General features: G+C 42.8%; 1 protein-coding gene across 4 annotated transcripts in view; it reads left to right on the forward strand.

Annotated features, from left to right (window-relative positions):
• Positions 1 to 1,145: 1,145 nt before the first annotated feature.
• CTDP1 (CTD phosphatase 1) overlaps positions 1,146 to 12,825 on the forward strand; it is a 107,267-nt gene continuing 95,587 nt past the window's right edge. The window contains exon 1 of one of the 4 annotated variants that reach the window (XM_086843056.1): positions 1,146 to 6,315. In XM_086843056.1, coding sequence (XP_086699182.1) covers positions 6,005 to 6,315 — 311 coding nt within the window. In that variant the 5' untranslated portion in view covers positions 1,146 to 6,004. Of the gene's footprint in view, positions 6,702 to 12,825 lie in introns of all 4 variants that reach the window. The other 3 variants (XM_086843066.1, XM_086843076.1, XM_086843047.1) reach the window with 3 other exon arrangements.

Here is a 12,825-nt window from a genome sequence, read left to right on the forward strand (position 1 = left end):
GCCCATCTGCAAGATCAGGGGGAGTCTAAACTTTGCCTTCCTGATAATAGATTATAAAAATGTCTCCTGCAAAATATCCCTGAATGAGAAAAACAAAAACCCTCAGTACCATCAATACAGCAAGTTTTCAGATGAAGAAAAAGGGGGAAAAAGGTTTAGCTCTCAGTTTGTGCAGACACCCACATTGCTTCTACATGTTTCAACATATGATTATGGGTTTATTAGTAATATGTATGGAACCCCACTTTTCCCAGTTCAGAGGCTCACAATTAATGCTACTGCCATAATTTATGGCTTTTAAGATCAGCTTATGAAGCTGCCATGATTGTCTCTTACATGGTATATGCTATGTCTTCTTTGATCATTTATTGTCCAGTCTTCCCCCTACTTCTTCAGATGTTCTTCTTTTCATCCCTGCTTTGGATTAAAAAAATGGTGCTTGCCTCACTCTCCTCACCTGGCAATGTCTTCTGTCTCCAGAATGTCTTTCCTCAGCAAGCCACCAGACAAAATGATTTTTTGTTGGCCCTTCTGTCAGCAGCTCCACAATGGATCATTCTGTTTATCTTCTTTGCAGTACTATGACTTTCTTCTTTGCTTAAAAATCACAATTGACAGTTTCTTTCTTCCCCCTCCCCCTATATAACTGGTTAGTTTTCTGAATTTTTCTTGACCCACAATAAGTGGGAAGTATTACCTTCAATCTTCTTCTGAACTTTAAATTTATCTGTTCAATTTTGCCTGTGTGGAAGAAACAATATGATTTTTTTCCCCAGTTTAATAAATTATTTTCCCCCATTGCTCTAAATAAACATTTTTTTCTTGATTAAGTAAGAGTTATCTTACTCAGTATTTTCAATATTTGTTTCTTCTTAAGAACCACCCTAGGGCACTCTACTAGAACAAGACAGTGGAGAAAGGCAAGTCCTGCTGGGCTGGGGGAGCACTTCAGCCCCATCACCTGCCAGAAACAGTGCAAAAATTCAGATCTGATAAAAACTTAACTCTTTTTCTTTTTCTTTTTCTTTTTCTTTTTCTTTTTCTTTTTCTTTTTCTTTTTCTTTTTCTTTTTCTTTTTCTTTTTCTTTTTCTTTTTCTTTTTCTTTTTCCTTTTTCTTTTTCTTTTTCTTTTTCTTTTTCTTTTTCTTTTTCTTTTTCTTTTTCTTTTTCCTTTTTCTTTCTCTTTTTCTCTTTTTCTCTTTTTCTCTTTTTCTCTTTTTCTCTTTTTTTTTCTCCCCCAGTTTTGGCCTTCCATAAAGGGAGGGGCAGGTGAAAGTTGAAAAATTTGGACTCAATAAACCTTTCATACAAGTCTGATAAGAAGAGCAGATGTTTCATTATGGCAGGGCTTTTTGGCTGGTTTTCATCTCTATACATTTTCCAGTGGATGTGAGGGGAAAAAAATTTCCCAGCTGTAGACTACTAGACAGCAAAGTGTCTTTCTTAATCACCATCCGTGGAGTCAGCAGTCCCAAAAGCCTGCAGAGCACAGGCTGTAAATCACTGCTCTAACATTTTGCAGTCACAAACAGCCTAGGTTATAAAAATTCCCCATCCTGTCTGGTCGATGGCCCAGTCTAGCACTTGAATGAACTTCTGTTGTGATGGCACAGGAAACTCTGTCATCAGCTTCTCTTCTGAAATGAAAATGTTTAGACATGTCCCTCTTCTGCAGAGGAGGAAGGGATGTTAAGTTGTATGCATCCCTGCTAAAGAAAGGGAGAAGTGCTCATTCACGCTTCCGAGTCATGCACTTGAAAATTATGTGGGCTTCAAGCTGTGAAGCGTGACTGTGAAGGCATCGTGGGAGTAGCCCTAACCTAGTAAATAATGGTTTACTTTATGACTAAGGCAACAACCTGTAGGGTTTCCAAGGGCAGGACCAAAAGGATGTGTCTGTGCTGGGGTGTGTATGGGTAGACAGCCACATACCTGATGATGATGTACATGCAGTAATCTCCTGTGCAGCTCATTTGGCATGAGCCAGTCTTGATGCTGCTATACAGAAAAATGTCCATGCACAAGTATTTGCACTGCTGAAATGCACCTGTGCAGATCTATAAGTGCAATACTAACCCAACTCACAGAAAAGAAACTGCAGGGAAAATGTAACACTAACATTCACAAATGGTTATTTTTTTATATCCTTTTCTTTCAGGTTGCCCAAGAAAAAGGAAAACTGAGAAGCTAAATTAGTCTCTGCTGTATTTCCACTGAGGAGCACAGAGCTGAAGATATTATCTAGGAAAAAAAAGAGATCCTCTGTTAACTGAGTATGAAGATCACATTTTCAGACACTAAGAGACAGCTGACACAAAAGCTGGTGACAGTGCAATTTAAACTGCCTGCTAATTTATTATTGCAATGCTAAGAATTTACATTGTCTTTTTTTGAAGGCAATTGACAACATTTCTGATAGTTCAGCGGGAGTGGGATCGAGCTGCAGATATGCATTTTATTGTACTCTGTGTGTTAAAGTCATTCCCTGGGTTGCTTCTGTAAAAGCCAGGAGAAACCCTGGCAGAAGGTCTTTGGCTAAGAAGTCAAGAATCTGGAGTCAGGAAAGGATTGCCACAATGGAAACTACCCAAACCTCTTTTACACGGGGTGCTCACATACAGCACAAGCTGCCTTAGTTTCTGATAGCAAGCCCTGGCAGCTTTTGAGGAGGGTAAAGCTTCCCTTCCTACTGGAATTGCTCAAAATACAAGATGAGGTTATTTAGCTTCTTCAACTGGAATCTGTCACTGGTTATCCCAGTGGATACAATGAGGTGTCTGGGCACAGAAGAGATGTGAGATCTTTTGAATGTCTCCATAATTTTTCATAATATTTAAATGTGATACCACCTTGCAGACTTCTTGTACTGAGGTATTATATATAAACAGCTATAAACTCCCTGCCGTAGGGACTGGCCAATCTGTGACTCCTGAACAATTTCTGCATCACTTCTGAGTAGTTCAGCAACAGCTCTCATAATAACATTACATCACATAATTGGCAATGGGGCTGTCTAGCAGCAGGGCGGCTGGCCCACTCAAATCCCCAGCCACAGGGGAAGCCGCGAGTGACTTTGCCCAGACATCGTGCGCTACAGCTGCATGCCTGGGCTTCAGGCTGGAGCAGGGTCTGTGGGTCGCTGGTGAGCTGCTGTCACGCCCTGTCTGCAAACCACCCCACAGCTCTCCCGGGAGAAATGAGGTATGGAGTGAGAGCCTTGTGGCTCTCCTCCATTTGCGGATCTCTGTAAGCCACTCGGAGATTTTAGGAGGTTGACCACCTTGTGCTCTACACACTCCCAAGAATTACTATGGAACGGGTATTAGTGAGGATTAAGTATGCTGCGACAGGCTTACAGAATCAGTCATCAGTCTGAACAGGAAAATATTCAGCCAAGTCATCTTTAAGAGGCATTATATAACACATTTTGAATTTTCATTAAAGCTACAACACATAAAGCAGGATAACACATCTTTTATTTTAAAAGAAGTCTTAGCTAAGCATGTTTCAACCTTAAGTAACTGCACTGCAGATTATCTTGTTTATCTTCTTGGAAGGCAGCCATATTTTTTCAATGCATGTATTTTTTTAAATCTATCATTTTCAAGAAGTGCTTTGCCACAAGGCTGTATCTACCACCCCAGTGCTTTCACCTAACAGTTCTATGAAGCTGATTTCTACACCATATGCTTTTGTTCATGCTATGTATTCAAATACAAAGGCGTGGTTAAATTCTGATGTCCTTTTTGAGGGGAAGACTGGGGAAAACATCTGCCTCTTGATGGAAGCCATCTGGTATAACCAGACATGAAGTCAAGCATCCTAATACGGTGTGTTTCTCAGGATTATACTGCTTAATAGAATTACAGATTCTTCCCCTAATGCTCTCATCATATGCATCTCAGGGATTTTCCCTCGCACCTACCTAGGACTGATTGGTGCAATTATTTTGTAAACTTTTGTCTCAGTGCAATCAAAGTAACCAGAAACAATAATAATTATTATGTAGATTTCTGTTGTTATTCTCCCATCTGAGCTGTTCATCTGCACAATTACAGGTGCAGAGAAAATCACAAAATAGTTACTGTGGAAGGAGGGGCTGCAGGCTCAGGCTTCCTGAGGTCAGTAGTACTGCAGCATACCTTTAGTTTATTCCAGAGGTAAGAGTTAATGTATCAGAATTGATAAGGGCAAGTGAGCTCCTCTCATTTCATCCCTTACTTAAAGTGTCAGACTTCTGTCACTCCATCTTACCCACCGCTGAGGGATCAAATATTGTCTATCCTTACCCCTCCAAGGAGGTCTGGTACGACAGATACGACACTGAAACATATAAAAGCTGTGTGATAGGCCAGCTTTCAAGAAAATGGCAGGTGTTAATAAAGCTGCATGACCTTAAATGTGGGTTTTTGACTGAGGGAGATTAGCAGACAAAAGGAAAACGGAGTAACCATCAGCTGGAGATATATGTAGGGCAAACAAAGCCAGATTATTTTTGTGCCATGTTTCTGCTCTGCTGCCAGGATTATCTTCTCCACATACAATAATGGCACATTCAGCAACATACAATAATGGGACATTCAGCACCAACAGAGTTTGTTTACCTGAGCTGATCTTCAAACACACAAGGCAAGATTACACTCAGGGAATATGGATAAAATTTTCAGTCTTTCCTGGTTTTCTTAAAGAGGTCAGGACCCTGCCATGTGGCTGCCATGGGTAAGAAGCATGTCCATGGAATATTTTGATGGAGACACACACATACCCTTAGGGACATCTCTGACCTCAGCTTCAGTCAGGTTTCCTCCTCCTCCTTGCCCTGCCAGTGTACTGTGGTGTGGGGCCAGAGCCCAGGGAAGGTGGCTGCTCTGCCAGGCAAGGGTGCTCTCCTTTTCCACCTGCCCTCTGACCCAAGGGAGACCTGGAGAGTGCTGCAGAGCTTCCACAGGCTTCTCAGGGCCCAGGCCTTGGGCAGCACCAGCACAGAACAAAGTGAGGTGACTGTCCAAATGTGCTCTGCAAAGGTGCAGCCTCACCTTGTGTGCTGTGCGCAGTTTAGGGCACCATAATATAAAATAAAGATATAAAGTTATTAGAGGGTGTCCAAAGGAGGGCCATGAGGATGGTGAAGGGTCTTGAGGGGAAGCTGTATGAGGAGTAGCTGAGGTCACTTGGGCTGTTCAGCTTGGAGGAGACTAAGGGGAGACCTCATTGCAGTCCACAGCTTTCTCCCAACAGGAAGAGGAGGAGAAGCTACTGATCTTTTCTCTGTGGTGACCAGAGACAGGACCAAGGAAATGGCCAGAAACTTTGTCGGGGAGATTTAGATTGGTATTCTGGTTTTTGCTACGGTAGAGTTAACTTTATTTACAGTTGCTGGTATGGGACTGTGTTTTAGATTTGTGCTGAGCACAGGCTTGATAATTTAGAGATATTTTTGTTATTGCTGAGCAGGACTTGCACAGAGCCAAGGCCCTTTCTGCTTTCCATACTGCCACGCTGGCAAGGAATGGGGGGAGTGCTTGGGAGGAGACCCAGCCTGGACAAGTGACCCCAAATGACCAAGGGATATTCCAGACTACAAGACATCATGTCAAATAAAGTGGGGGGAGGAAGGAGGAACATTTGGAGTGATGGTGTTTGTCTTCCCAACTTGTTACGTGTGATGGGGCCCTTTGTCCTGGGGATGGCTGCACACCTGCCTGCCCATGGGAAGCAGTGAATCAATACCTCATTTTGCTTAAACTGTCTTCATTTCAACCCACGAGTTTTCCAGCTTTTACCCTTCCAAATCTCTCCCAGTTCTGCTGAAGGAGGAATGAGAGAGTGGCTGCGAAGGGCCTGGCTGCTGGCTGGGGCTAAACCAAGACAGCTGGTGAAACAGAGAAGGGCTCTTCACCCAGAGGATGGCTGAGCAATGGAATAGACTCCCGAGGGACGTGGTCACAGCACCAAGCCTGACGGAGTTCAAGAGAGTCTCGGACAACGCTCTTAGGCACATGGTATGATTCTGGGGCTGTTCTGTGCAGGGCCAGGAGTCGGGCTCGATGATCCCCGCGTGTACCAACTCGGAATATTCTCCAAGTCCGGTTCTGTGACGCCACTGGGGCCGGCAGGCGGGGCCGCGGGGGTTGCCGGGAGCTGTAGTTCCTCCCCGCGCCGCCCCGCGGGCCGGGCCGCCCGTGCCTGTGCCTTTAAGCGCGGCCGGACGCGCAGCGCGGCGCCTGCGCGGAGCCGCCGTGACCCCGCTGCTGTCGGCGCCACCGGTGACTATCAGGGCGCCCCAAAACCCCCCCCCGGCGGCGGCAGCGCCAGGTTCGGCCCCACTGCCGGGCACCTCTGACCTACCCTCCGCCCCCGGCCGGGGCGATGGAGGAGCGGCCGGAGCGGGGCGGCGGGCCCGGCGTGGAGGCCCCGGCGTCGGAGATCCGCGCTCCCGGCCCGCGGCCGCTGCGTCTGCTGGAGTGGAAGGTGTCGGTGGGGGCGGCGGTGCAGATCGGGTCGGTGCTGGCGCTCTGCGCCCCGCTGCCGCCGCCGTCCGCCCCGCGCCCCGCCGGCCCCGCCGCCGCCCCGCTGCCGCCCGCGGCCAGCGGCGCCTCCGCCCGCCCGCAGCGCGGCGGCCCCGAGCGCAGGCTGCGCGCGGAGCGGCCCGGCGTGGTGCGCGAGCTCTGCGCGCGGCCCGGCCAGGTGATCGCGCCCGGGTGAGTGCGGGCCGGGGGAGGCGCGGGCGGCCTTGGCAGGACGCGGCTTTCGCGCCTCTTCCGAGGGGGCCGGGCCGGGCCCTGCTGACAAAGGCCCTTCCTCCGGAGCTCTGCGCTGGGAGGCTGCCGTGCGAGGGGAAGGAGGAGGAAGCGGCTGGGGAGGTGCCGAGGGATCGTGCTCCACTCCCGTGTTTCAGAGCTGAGCCCTTCGCTGTGAGCTCTGCCTCAGAGAGCTGAGCATCCCTCCTGCTATGTCGGGGTTCTCCAAACGCTGCTCTTACTGGAAACACTACTTAGAAATCACAAAATCACAGAATGAGTTAGGGTGAAAGGGATCACCGTGGGTTATCTGGTCCAGCCTCGCTGCTCGTGTGAGGTCGCCCTACGGCATGTTGAACGGGATTGCATCCAGACGGTGCTGGGGAATCTGCGGTGAGGGAGGCTCCACAGTGCGGGGAACCCCTTCCAGTGCACAGTCACCTGCACAATAAAGAAGTTTTTCCCCGTGTTCAGGTGGAACTACTGTGCATCAGTTTCTGCTACTGCCCCTTCTCCCAGTATACTCTGTCTAGTTAGGCGGTTAGGTTGGTGCAAAACTCAGGGAGCAAACCGAGAGAGAGCATTTTGTGCTCAATAGAAGGAATTTTAATGGGAAACAACAGTGCAGCAAGGCATTTTAAAATTACTGAGTACCTTACACGTAATATTGGCAGCCTAAATGTTTTCAGTACTGTAGATGTTCTAATGTAGAAGGCTGCTGCACAAATATAACCAAGATGTTGTAATTTTAACTTTCAGGAGAGCAAGGGACTAAAAAACTGTTTTTTTGGTTTTTTGTTTAGCAGTGGGTTTGTCTTGATGTTCCTCTTGGATGTTCATTGACTTTTAAATTCTTAAATGCCTGATAGATAGTGGGCCACTCAGATGTCTAGGTTAAATTGGGCGAATAACCTGCTACCCTGTACTTTAGGGAGATTTATTCTTTTTCAACAGGAAACTAGTTAAACAATCTACTTCCTCTGTTTCATGAGAGCAAGCTATTTTCTTTGATTGCAGTTCTCTTGATTTTTAGGTGGGAGCAGCCAGGCCTAAATTTTCTTGACTGAAATTCATTAGTATATGCAAAACATCTCTGTATGGGGGTGCTCTCAAAGGTTCAAGAAAAAAAACCAGTCTGCAGTCTTGTGTATTAGTCAGTCATATAATGTGCTATTGAGGAGGTGCAAGCTATGTGTTCCTTGCTGTAGAGATACCTGAGATAAGACGGTGGTTTTCCTTTTGTGCCCCATCAGCTTTCCGCTGTTGCATCTGGTGCAGCATGGACAATTTTTAATACCTAATGTAGAACAAAGGTACTGTAAATGTTAGGTCAGACTAAAAAAGATCTTAAAAGTATAGACTGAAATTTTAAAATGCCATATGCATGATGAAATTCATGTTGCTAGCAGTGCATAGAAGGGGAGATAACTTTATCTGGTCTTATCATTGTGTTAGCTAAGCACTTACAAGGAAAACTAAAGTAAAAATATTCTAAATAAAAAATGTAATCAATTTAAAGTAGTCCGAGTCTCCTGCTGATGTAGCAGCATTTTTGTTTTAGCTTTGCTCAATGTTAATGGACTGAAGTGCACTGATTGATTTTAATTAGGAAGTCCTTGCTTCGAGACAATTAGAAAATAAATGGTGTTCTTTATTACCATTGTTCTTGGCTTCTGGAATATTTGTATCTCACACGACTGAAAGATTGTATTTGATATTGACCATTGCTAGGTGTTACTTTAAAGGAATTCTGACTTTTCAGTCAGGTTCCTCTGCTGCATGTTGCAGTATATTTACTGGATGAGTGCAAGGGAGAAGTTCAAGTGAAGAGGTAGAATAAGCATGACCTAAGGGTAGTAGAATTTGTCAGTAATTGAAGACAAAACTGCATTTTACTGGTCACTTAAAGGCTTTTTTTGGCAAGCATTTAATATCTTGCCTGTGGCTTCCCATTTTGTGGAATTGAAATAATAACATTTCACTAACTATCAACAATATCTCAATGTGTTAAGATTTTGCAATATTAAAACACAGTTGTGATTAAAGTGTGTAATATAGCTGAAGTTTATTCATCATCTGCAGAAGATGCCCTTTTTATAATCCAAAGTATCCAGAATGGTAGGTGCCGTGCTGGCTTCAGAAAAATGAACTTGGCTGATTTAGCACAGAATTCTCTGTGAACCAAAGATATTTGCAAGTATTTTTCAGACCCTGAAACGCTGTAGAAGTTATGTTTCTATTCAAAATATTTTTACTTCTCATTAGAACGTGAGAAGATAAGCTGATCAAACCTTTTTATTTGAGGATAAACAATACAAGTGGCTAAATTTTCTTCTATGTCAGGTCATAATAATTCTGGAAATAAAGCCATTGTTTAGAAAAAGTCTATCCCAATTAAGAAGGCACATTTTTAACTTCTGATTATTTTTCTTTCATATCAAGCATGAAATTTTTTTGCTGCATGATAGTAATTTTGCACATTTATAGCACTTAATTTTTTTGTAGTGTTATTACCCGCTTTTTAGCATTGACAGGGATGCAAACTTTCCCCAGGAAACAGCTCAAGGCAGGCTGGCAGTAGGTAGCTTTTGCTTATTCTTGTAGAGGTAGGCTTGCATCACGTGTCAGTCTGGAACTTGAGAGAGAAAGCTGTCTAACCTTTTAGGTCTGTAAATAACAGGGATTGCAGGAAGCAGTTAATAAAGCCTTTGATGTTAATGAAGCGTCATTTTGATGGGTAGCAGGAGCAACATGAAATGCCAAAAATCCTACACTGGTCTGTGCATCATTAGTGCCAATTATCCATCAAAGTTAATCATTCTGAAGGTCCTACAGGTATGGCAGGGTTCTGGGTTGGGTCAGTATTAATGCTTTATGCAAATATTTACGTGTTTCTGATATAAAATTATTTCGCTACTGATGGGACAGACTATTGCAAGGGTATTGTTTGGTTCACTTTAGAAGAGTCTTCTGAGATATTTATTACCTACATATTTAACCTGGGAATCTTTGTGTCTTACCGTATACCTTTAATACCAAAAATTCACATTCTTCTATAGAGTATATTTGTGTTGTAATAAAAGTCTTGTTTAAACTGTCTGCATCCTAGTGAAGCAAAACTTCTCATTTTTGGAGAAGATATCAGGAAAGAGGTAGGGATGTGTTCTCTGAAACTGTAGATTTTTGTGTCATGGCTTGATTTTTTTTTTTTTTTGCCAGAAACTTGATTATATATTTTTAAAAGAATATCTTCTTTTGGTTATCTAATGTCACATAGGCTCAGGGCCTAGTTTACTGTCCACTTAACCTCAGACCCCAGTACCATGCATTTTACAGTCTTCCAAGGGGAATAAAATGCTAATAAATTGCAGTTTATTTTAAAGTGGTGACACTTTTAACAAACTTTTTTTTTACAGGAAAAACACCTTGCTGTTTGTTAGACATGAATGTTTTCATAATAGCCTGGCAAATATTTAATGAAGTTACGAGTCTAAAAAAACCCCTCAGTGCCAAACATTGAGAATTGTTGAATACTTAGCAATCCCAACTTATTTTATCTCTTGTCTAATTCCTTTTTATGGAATTCATCCCATTAATTTTTTAATAAGTTTCGGTTTGCATGTTTTTGACTTGTGTCTTTTTTTAAAAAATCTACCCCTCTCCTTTCTGCCATATACTGTGATATCAAGAAACATTAAAAGAAGAATCTCTCTTGTGTTTTGAACTGGACAGTGAAAAAGATGCAAGTTCTGTATGAGGGGTTTTGTCTTTTATTGCCTTTTCTTTCTCCTATTCCTAGGCACCTAACAAGTTGGAGGCTCATAAGATATAGCTCGTAGTACTGAATGGTAGAGGACAAAGTTCCTTTTCTTTACCTGGCCATGTTTTCACCAAACTTGTGGGAGCTTCTTTATCTAAGAGCTTAACGAGTTTGGTTGGAAATGGGCATCAGCCTTAGAGTTTAGCAGTAGTGTGGTTGTGGCAGCCTCGTGTATGCAGTTTTTGTCAGTGTGGTTTTCTTAGACTAAGGTTTCCTGATTGCTTCATGCTACTGTGAGAGTTGGCTGGAAGGGTTGCTCAAACTTGAGTGCCTTCAGCTTGCATTGAGTAGGGTATTGGAAATCATGTGTTTAAAGATGGCTTGGTTTCTCATCTTTTTTTTTTTTTCCTTCCCACCCAATCTCCTGGAAAATGGTCTGTAGTAGTCTATTCCCTTGTTTTGTTCAGTTGCTTCAACAGGAGTGTGGTGTAGGAAGAGGGGCAGTAATTTATCCTTTCAGCAGTAGCCCATAGATGGGTCAGAGCAAGTGATTGTGTAGATGTCAGTAGAGTCATCAAGGGAATAAATGACATGTCAACACAGGAGAATAACATTTTTGAGGTTGTGTATCTTCCATTTGGCATTTCGTATGATAGTCTTTAGTAACATCCTTATCTTTACAAGATTTCTCCCAAACCAGGGCATTTTCTTCTCTCTTAATTTGTACTGTGAGTTGCTCATCTTACTTGAGCTCTAGGACTTTTTGCTGTGTGAGTGTATGGGCCAGCAGACAGAATGAGATAGCTTACAGTACTGTTGTATGCATCCCATTGTAGAACTACAAGCAGGTTGTAGCAGGTTTTAAAAAATGTTGGTTTGTAGATGTCTGTGGTGGAAATAGATTGTATTTTTACCCAAATGGTAATGGATTTTCTTTTTTAGTTATTGCTGTTTAGTTCCTTTAGGGTATTTTTGAGCTTTACTTTAATACTTGGGTTGTTTAGAAAACCAGACTTTTTCAAAGGCAAATGTTCATGTTGTTTCTTCTCAGCAACTGCCACATGGTTTTCTGTAATTGTTCTCTTCTGAAGACAAAACGTACAGACAAAAGTTCTCATGGGGGACTGCAATGAGACTTTTAATTTTTATGTTGCACAATACATAGGCATTTGTTCTGGGAGAGATTGGAAAAGTTTGAGGAGGGAAGAGAGCGACAAAACTTCAGGTTTGAATTGTTCTGAAAGTTTGTCTTGACCCAAAGAGGTTTTTTTCTCTTGAGCAATCTCAGCACCACAACTTGCATGCCTGCTTGGACCTTTCTGACTTGATGACTGTGTTTGGTGTTAATTTAAGGGTTTGCCCTAGCAGGGATTGCAGCTGTTCGGATTTTCAAGGTCAGATTTACCTAATGGAAAACTCCCCTTAGGTGAATGGCTAATGAAACATTCATACTTGCTAAATAAAAGTGAATATGGGGTGATGGTACTGAAAATTATTATAAATCATTAAGAATATAGAAAAATATTTGCAAATGGAACATACTAGCCTCAAGGTTCAGTAAAGAGCTGCCAACCTTTAAATTTTGGGACCTGTTTTGGAAAATGATAATAGACAATTCACTGTAAATTGTCACTTTAAAAATATTCTTATGGATATCTCTTCTGTGCAGTTAAAAAATTAAAGGTTAATTTAAGGTCTTCTACCATATACGAATAGCTGAATTGGCAGTAGTTGCCTTTTATAAAGCATTTAGGGTTGCATGAAATTACTTACTGGAGAGCAGATAATGCATTACAGGTTACAATTTAAAGATCTTGATTATAAATTTTGTCTAGGTTTGGCTATGCTGAAGTTAGACCTACAGAACTGGAAATAGGGGAAGGATAGAACTGTCACTAACAGGAGAAACTACTTGTCTTAAAAGGGCTTTGAAGGATGGAAAGGTTACCCCAGATTTCTTTAACAATGTGTTGCTGTGTTAAAGGAAATGCTTCTTTTTTTTAAGGCAAGAGTTGGGATATTGCCAGGTCACTATTGCACTAATATCTTAAAAATATAAACGAAATGGCTTTTCTACAACTGGTCTAAGAAAAAGTGTGGCGTAAGGTAGTGATTTTGACACAGTAGAATTGAATAATGCCTATTTGTTTGCTTTCTAGTGCTTCCTAGTTTAAAAATTACATCTAAGACTTTGCAGTATTTGAAAAGGTGTGAAAGGCAAATGGTCTTGGTCTGAGCTTCGTGGAGTGAATGCTGTGGATTCTCATTCACAGAAGGGCCGGGGGGTTGGAGCGGGGGTGCGGGGGAAGTGGCCCTAGCAAAGGA

The sequence above is a fragment of the Cyanistes caeruleus genome, chromosome 1 (assembly GCF_971803275.1).
Source record: "Cyanistes caeruleus chromosome 1, bCyaCae1.hap1.1, whole genome shotgun sequence".
In the NCBI taxonomy this organism is placed as follows: Eukaryota; Metazoa; Chordata; class Aves; order Passeriformes; family Paridae; genus Cyanistes; species Cyanistes caeruleus.